Source organism: Oncorhynchus nerka, linkage group LG9a (assembly GCF_034236695.1).
Source record: "Oncorhynchus nerka isolate Pitt River linkage group LG9a, Oner_Uvic_2.0, whole genome shotgun sequence".
In the NCBI taxonomy this organism is placed as follows: Eukaryota; Metazoa; Chordata; class Actinopteri; order Salmoniformes; family Salmonidae; genus Oncorhynchus; species Oncorhynchus nerka.
This window is the reverse complement of record NC_088404.1, coordinates 27,251,712-27,259,779: the sequence shown is the minus strand read 5'-3', so window position 1 is coordinate 27,259,779 and position 8,068 is coordinate 27,251,712. Positions and strand designations below refer to the sequence as shown.

The 8,068-nt window shown below is 42.4% G+C and overlaps 1 protein-coding gene across 1 annotated transcript; it reads left to right on the top strand.

Annotated features, from left to right (window-relative positions):
* The first annotated feature begins 3,624 nt into the window (after positions 1-3,624).
* On the top strand, positions 3,625-7,400 carry LOC135573364 (tRNA N6-adenosine threonylcarbamoyltransferase-like). The gene is given in 13 exon segments (XM_065022462.1): positions 3,625-3,661; positions 4,151-4,270; positions 4,379-4,498; positions 4,599-4,638; positions 4,640-4,772; positions 4,923-5,018; positions 5,294-5,343; positions 5,438-5,516; positions 5,685-5,750; positions 5,930-6,020; positions 6,181-6,256; positions 6,414-6,512; positions 6,789-7,400. Coding segments are annotated over 12 exon segments (1,005 nt in total). The 5' UTR covers positions 3,625-3,661; positions 4,151-4,155; the 3' UTR covers positions 6,829-7,400.
* Positions 7,401-8,068: the final 668 nt, after the last annotated feature.

Sequence of the window (8,068 nt, the reverse complement as noted above, 5' to 3'; positions counted from 1 at the left end):
AAACAATAATAGCAATTTTCTATCATCCACTCAACTGAAATATTTTTAAAATATAATTGGATTGAAATACAAAAAAATAAAGTGCAAAAATCTATTAATCAAAAACAACACTTTGTTTAAGGAGAAGTAACATGCAGTGAAAACAAATATTAAATTTTAACTTTTAAACTTGAACTGAGTAAAAACTCTAAATATGTGATTGCACAGTAATGTTCACTTGTTTGAGGTTGAGGGTGATACTTGGTGGTGTCCCATCTTTTCCACAAGTTCATCAATGTTCGGGGTAAGGCTCTGAGCTGAAGAAATCCTCAGAATTGAGTGGAGGTGTTCAGCAGTAAGTCGACTTCTGTGTGATGTTTTGTTCAGGTTCATCAAAGAAAACAGTTGTTCACACAGGTATGTGCTGCCAAACATAGACAACGTTTGAGCAGCCTGGATGCGCAGCTGGGGCATTGTGCCGGGGAGGAAACGGGCGAACTCCGCAGCACCCACTGCCGCATATTTTGCCCTCAGTGCATCATTGCATTGGAGGTCAATCAACTCCATTTGGAGGTTTGGTGGTGAGCTTTCCACGTCAACAGCAAATGGGTTACCGAGCAGTTCCAACCTGCTTTTTTGTGCTTCAAAGTCAGCAAATCGGCGCCGAAAGTCAGCGGCAAGCATACCTATTTTATCAGCCAACTGTGTGCTCGGGAACGCACTGGTAGAGAGCTTCTCTTTCATGGTCTGGCAGCTGGGAAAGTGGCTCAAATTTTCTTTCCGCATCTGCGTCTCCCACAGAGTCAGTTTGGTTTTAAATGCCTTCACTGTACTGTACATATCAGAGATGACACGATCCCGACCCTGCAGCTGCAAGTTTATTGCATTCAGATGACTCGTAATGTCACACAGAAAAGCCATTTCACACAGAAACATTTCGTCTCGGAGTTGTGTTGTGTCTTTCCCTTTGCTGTCCAAGAACAGACAAATCTCCTCACGAAGCTCGAAACATCTTTGAAGCACCTTTCCTGGCTTAGCCATCGCACCTCTGTGTGATAAGGCAAATCACCATGCTCCGTTTCTAACTCCGTCAGAAATGCCTTGAACTGGCGGTGATTCAAACCTTTGGCTCTGATAAAGTTAACTGTGCGCGTGATGATGCTCATTACATGCTCCATTTTCAAGGCTTTACCGCACAACGCTTCCTGGTGTATGATACAATGATAAGCTGTCAGCTCACCTGTCGCGTTTTCCTCTTGCATCTTTCCCGTATCTTCGCCACCAGTCCGCTCCTGTGTCCACACATCGCAGGTGCTCCGTCGGTTGTCAAACCCACGAGTTTTTCCCAAGGCAGCTCCATCTCATTTACACATCTTGACACCTCTTCATACAAATCATGCCCCGTAGTTGTGCCATGCATAGGACGTAAAGCCAAAAACTCCTCTGTCACGCTTAGGTTGGAGTCCACTCCGCGGATGAAAATTGACAACTGGGCAATGTCAGAAATGTCGGTGCTCTCATCCACAGCCAAGGAATATGCAATAAAATCTTTTCCCTTTTTCACAAGCTGCTCTTTTAGATTGATGGACAACTGGTCTACTCTCTCGGCAATGGTGTTTCTGCTCAGACTCACATTTAAAAAGAGTTGCCTTTTTCTGGGCAAACTTCGTCACAAACTTTAATCATGCAGTTTTTGATGAAATCCCCCTCCGTAAATAACAGACAAATCTCCTCACGAAGCTCGAAACATCTTTGAAGCACCTTTCCTGGCTTAGCCATCGCACCTCTGTGTGATAAGGCAAATCACCATGCTCCGTTTCTAACTCCGTCAGAAATGCCTTGAACTGGCGGTGATTCAAACCTTTGGCTCTGATAAAGTTAACTGTGCGCGTGATGATGCTCATTACATGCTCCATTTTCAAGGCTTTACCGCACAACGCTTCCTGGTGTATGATACAATGATAAGCTGTCAGCTCACCTGTCGCGTTTTCCTCTTGCATCTTTTCCCGTATCTTCGCCACCAGTCCGCTCCTGTGTCCACACATCGCAGGTGCTCCGTCGGTTGTCAAACCCACGAGTTTTTCCCAAGGCAGCTCCATCTCATTTACACATCTTGACACCTCTTCATACAAATCATGCCCCGTAGTTGTGCCATGCATAGGACGTAAAGCCAAAAACTCCTCTGTCACGCTTAGGTTGGAGTCCACTCCGCGGATGAAAATTGACAACTGGGCAATGTCAGAAATGTCGGTGCTCTCATCCACAGCCAAGGAATATGCAATAAAATCTTTTCCCTTTTTCACAAGCTGCTCTTTTAGATTGATGGACAACTGGTCTACTCTCTCGGCAATGGTGTTTCTGCTCAGACTCACATTTAAAAAGAGTTGCCTTTTTTCTGGGCAAACTTCGTCACAAACTTTAATCATGCAGTTTTTGATGAAATCCCCCTCCGTAAATGGCCGGGCTGATTTAGCGATCTCTTCTGCCAAAATAAAACTGGCCTTGACAGCAGCCTGGCCTTGTGATTTGGCTTTTTTGAACAGAGCCTGTCGAGATTTGAGGCCTCGTTTTAATTCCTCTGCCTGTACAGTGTACAGAATGGGGGCCTCTGGTTCCTTGACCTTCTTTCCTTTCTTGGCAGCGGGAGCTGTAAGGTGACAGAGAAAACAGGAGGGGTAATTGAGACTGGTGTAACAGTATTTTTTTGTATTCTGTTCTGCTTCAGACATAATGTAAGTGTAAGATACATATCGCAAAAAACAGGACACATCAATTGTCTCACCTGTGCCGTTGTCATGGTCACCATCTCCAGCATCCTGCTCATTTTTCTTCGCTCTTTTCGACATACTTTCACTCGTTCTTATCCCACACACGCCCCGAAGACACACAACACGCACACACGAGTACACACGCGTCGCCGCTGGGAAAAGAAAAACAGATGATCTAGTCATTAGCTTAATTTATAGCAGCCACTTTAGCAAATACAATAGCGACACTTAGCTCATCAGCTACTGCCACAATAGCTACTAGTTTGTACGCCAGATATGTGATAAAGATGTTTACATTACAGTATCACATATCCATTTAACAATTCTGTAACTACTGCAAAAACAGGCGAATCTTTGATAATAAGCTAGTTAGCTAGGACATATACATAACTTTATGTGCGGCCTATGGCTCAATCCATGTCGAATGAAGATCGAGTCTGAATAAATGGGCAAAATGTGAACGAGCAATCTGGCAGAAAATGAATGCAACTACTGCTGCTACTACTACTTCTTTGCAAATTAAGAATTGAACTAGAGAGAACCCAAAGTATTCTTACTTTGCGTTTTCACAACAAAGGATTCAACCGTGTCACAGTCGCAGTCACTCCTCCAAAACAAAGCAGTGGGGTTTGATGAACATGGTCACACACGCGCATGTGGTGTAGGCTGCCCTATATTATGCCTGATGTGATTTTACCCTGAATCCGTGAACGCACCAGGTATCAGCTTTTTATGCATGTTATGTATTTGTTTACGTCAAACATTAAATGTCTACAATTAGCTTCCAATTGTTTTGGTTAATACAATACATTGAAAGATACAATTCTGTAAGGAAATCAGCAAACGACCCCTTGTTATGGGTCCTCACTGCCCTAGAGAACTGTCTGAAACCCGAAATACTCAGCAACTGGAAGGTTCGTATTAAACTTTTGCTTTCTCATCTGAAATTATGTTTTTCATTTAAAACACGTGAAATTGGCTCTTAATGTGCCTTTGTTTTTGGCATTTGAACTGAATATTTGATTGTAGATCTAGATCGCCACCTGGTGTGCAACCCGAGTGTTAGCTAACTAATCATGCTTCTAATAGTTTTAACCAAACATGACACTGTTTTTGGTATCTATATTCTAGTGCTTATGTTCTACTTTTCGTATTGCTTTTGAAGAATAAATAAAATAACACTTGTACTTTTTAGTCGTTGACATTGCACTGTTTATTCTTGTATGAACTGATGTATGCAACTGTTTCTGGTATTTGTAGCAATGCCATCGCACTCTGAACATTTTTTTTTCAGATGCACACAAGACCAATAGCTATGACATTATTTCAATGTGCTCAAGTTTGTATTTTATTCAACAACAAAAAAATTCATTATAATTCTCCATCTCCCTCAAACTCTCTAGCTGACATGACTGTAGTGATTGGATTTGAGGGTAGTGCCAACAAGATTGGTGTGGGCATTGTGAGGGATGGGGAAGTACTCTCAAACCCCAGACGCACCTACATTACACCCCCTGGTCAAGGCAAGTTGGTTGAATTCAAAGTAGACTCAAATGACAACTGAAGGCTTGCGTTTGTCCTAATGCTCATGTGTGTAGTTGCAGTAACAGACTAACTCTCCATCCCACTAGGGTTCCTGCCTAGTGAGACAGCCAGACATCACCGCAGTGTCATCCTAACAGTTCTGAAGGAGGCGCTGGAGGAGGCAGGGCTGAAGCCTGCTGACGTTGATTGCGTGGCATACACAAAGGGTCAGGAACTCCTATGTCACTGATTCCTATAAAGCTGAAATGGCCTTTCCTGACCTGTAGTACCATTCAGTTTTCACCAACATGATATTATTTACCCCAGGACCAGGGATGGGTGCCCCCTTGGTGACAGTGGCTCTGGTGGCGCACAGTGGCCCAGCTGTGGGGGAAGCCTCTCCTGGGTGTCAACCACTGTATTGGCCACATTGAGATGGGCCGCCTCATCACTCAAGCCGATAACCCCACTGTGCTCTATGTCAGTGGGGGTAACACACAGGTCAGTCACCCATACATATATACTAAGACAGACTTGGGATGTCCCGCACAACTTGAGAGTTCTTAGGGTTTTCCTTAGTTAGCACTCATACCTGTCTCAACTGAGGTTTCTGGGTTTAGTTGTGCTCTAATGCAATGTTTCCTCATGAAGGTGATTGCATACTCTGAGCGGCGCTACAGGATATTTGGTGAGACCATCGACATTGCAGTGGGAAACTGCCTGGACAGGTTTGCCCGGGTGATAAAGGTGAGTTCTGCATGGCTCTTCAGGGGACTCAACTGAAACAAACCTGATTAAGTAATGCTCCTATAAAGGCTACATGCTGAAACATGTAGTCCATTTCCATCGTCTTACAAGAGTTGCTGAATATCATTTTCAATTTGCTCCTCTTTTCATGCATCTTGTTTTTAAAGCGAGATAGCAACATCCTTTTTCTCCTCTTTAAGATTTATTGTGGACTCGGACTATACCTTGTATAAATTGTTTTACCATTCTCATGAATCAAAATGGTTTGTACTCAGATTTCCAATGATCCCAGCCCTGGGTACAACATTGAGCAGATGGCCAAGAAGTGAGTACATGTGTTTTCTTTGGAATTGCAGTCGGCCAGTAGATGTTTTTATATGTATATATTTACACCATTGATTTCCTGTTTGTTTTGTCAGAGGTACACAGTATGTGGAGCTTCCATACACGGTGAAGGGGATGGACGTGTCATTCTCTGGGATTCTATCCTATATCGAGGTAAGATGCAGAGCCTTTAAGTGGGAATTAAGTTCTGCATTGAGTTGCATTGCATTGGGTTGCATAGCATTGTCGGGGAGAGACAGGGTTTTTGTGATAGTTAGATGGACTGTGGTTATAATAAGGGGGGCATGTTTGATGTGTTCATATTTGTCCCTTTTCTTTCAGGAAGCAGCTGGGAAGATGTTGAAATGTAATCAGTGTACAGCAGAAGACCTGTGCTTCTCCCTACAGGTCAGAACAAAAGCAATAAACTGCCCCAGTGCATTGTTGTTAGCCTGTTTCCTGCATCGGCACGGCAACACCCTTCCCTTTCAGAATGATGGCAGCTACATGGTGGCATCACTCACAGTCTGAGAGGTGTCAGAGCACACCACTGTGTAATGATCCTTCACTACTTGTGTGTCCTGTAGGAGACCCTGTTTTCCATGCTGGTGGAGATCACAGAGAGGGCCATGGCTCACTGCAGCTCCCAGGAAGTGCTCATCGTTGGAGGCGTTGGCTGTAAGTGAATTGTACTTCATTGTGGGAGTTGTGGGCTTTCCAATGTAATTCATTAAAACACATAAGATGTAATATCATGTAAATCTGTCTGATCTCATTATGGACAGGCACAACTCAAACACAACCCTTCAGGAATGCTGATGATGGTTTTGCTCTGTAGGCAATTTGCGTCTGCAGGAGATGATGGGAGTCATGTGCAAGGAGAGGGGTGCAAAGCTCTTTGCTACAGATGAGAGGTAAGGTTCTACATACTATGTTTTCAATACAAGGGATCTGACAAGTGTATCTAAGACATTCAATGCTTAAGGCTTAAGTTGATGCTAATTTCACAATGTACTTTAACTTTGTACATCCTGTTATTAAAATGTGATATTCTGTTTCGTTGTGTCACAGCTTTTGTATCGATAATGGAGCAATGATTGCACAGGCTGGCTGGGAGATGTTCCGATCTGGTCAGACAACTGAGCTGTCAGACTCATGGATCACTCAAAGGTAATTCCACTATACCTGCAACTCAAATGATTCCCTTTCATTGTATTCTATTATACAGTACACTGATTTATCATATTTATATTGTACCGTACAATGATTCCCTTTCATTCTATTGTACAGTGATTACTTTTACATAAACATTTTAGCTAAAATGTTACAGGAAGTTCTTCGTCTATTTTACAAAAGTGTATTGAAATGTTAACTGGATATTTTTTGACAACAGGTCTACCATATTGTGCTGTCATCCAGTGACAAGAGAAACATTGTTGTTGGCAGGTACAGAACAGATGAAGTGGAGGTGACCTGGAGAGATTGACAGCTCACTACCCAACAGGATGCAACTTGCACCCACCTTCCCTTTACCTGGATTGTATGTGTTGTGTCATGATGGAGGGAAAGAATGTAGAAATATTCTATGCCTCACTTCTATCGTTCTGAACTCCTCAACACAACAGTTTTTAGCCACCCTCATTAGTATTTTAGGCCTAGATTAAATCTGGACTGCAGAAAATCTGCGCTATAGTGCGATTGAAATGTAAAGGCAATGTTCCCGCATTTGGAGAAAACACCTTTATCTTTTGATATTTTTTGGCTTTCTCTAGTGCTGGATTCAATCTGTATCGCAGAAGATCCGCATTAAAATAAGTCATTTCTGATTGAGCCAACATATGCAGCGTTTACCGTGAATGAAGACTCTGCGAATGCAGGAACTATGCCTTTAAATTTCAATATAATGCAGATCTTCCGCGATACGGATTTAATCCAGCCCCTAGTCCACAATATAGCCACGTTTATACCTGGTGTTAAAGTGTCCTGATCTTGTCAACATTCTGATTGTGCAAATATATTTTTTAACAAGTGTATACGATTAAAAGAAGTACCTCCGGAGATAGTCAGTGATGCGTTGTAATGTAGGTAGATTTCTTACAACTGTAAACAGATCTGGATTATCAAACCATTTAAATCATTCCTTCTAAAATCATTGACAGGTGGCTTAACATTAAATAAAAATTTGCTTTACACTGAAAGCTGAAATGTACCTTTTCGAGGATGGGGATCAGCAAGATTAGAACCTGCGATCTTATGGTCCCTAGCCCAGTGCATTGCACCAGCAGAGGTGAGGGCACTATGCCTTTTCCACACATTTTAAGCTGTTCAGGCAGAAAGGTAGGTAAATTTGGAACTCAAGACCGAACAGATTTCCCCCTCCCCCTCCTGTAACTCCGCCCACTGAGCATTTATCCAATCAAGTCGTCCAAGAATCACAATCACTTATTTTTGGCCTTTATTCAGTCCGTATAGCAGTAGGTCAGCGCCATAGAAATTGAAAGGCAATGTTCTTGCGTTAGCAGCACTGCATTCACGGTAAACACTGCATGTCGGCTAAATTGGAAATAACTTTTACATTTCAATCGTGCTGAACTTCAGCGACAAGGATAGTCAAGCCCTCAGTTTACTTTAAAAAAAGGTAAAAACATTTTAAACTTGTCCATATTAAAGCAAATGTTGTGGGTTTTATGTATCATATGTAAAAATGATAAAACAATTAAGTATGA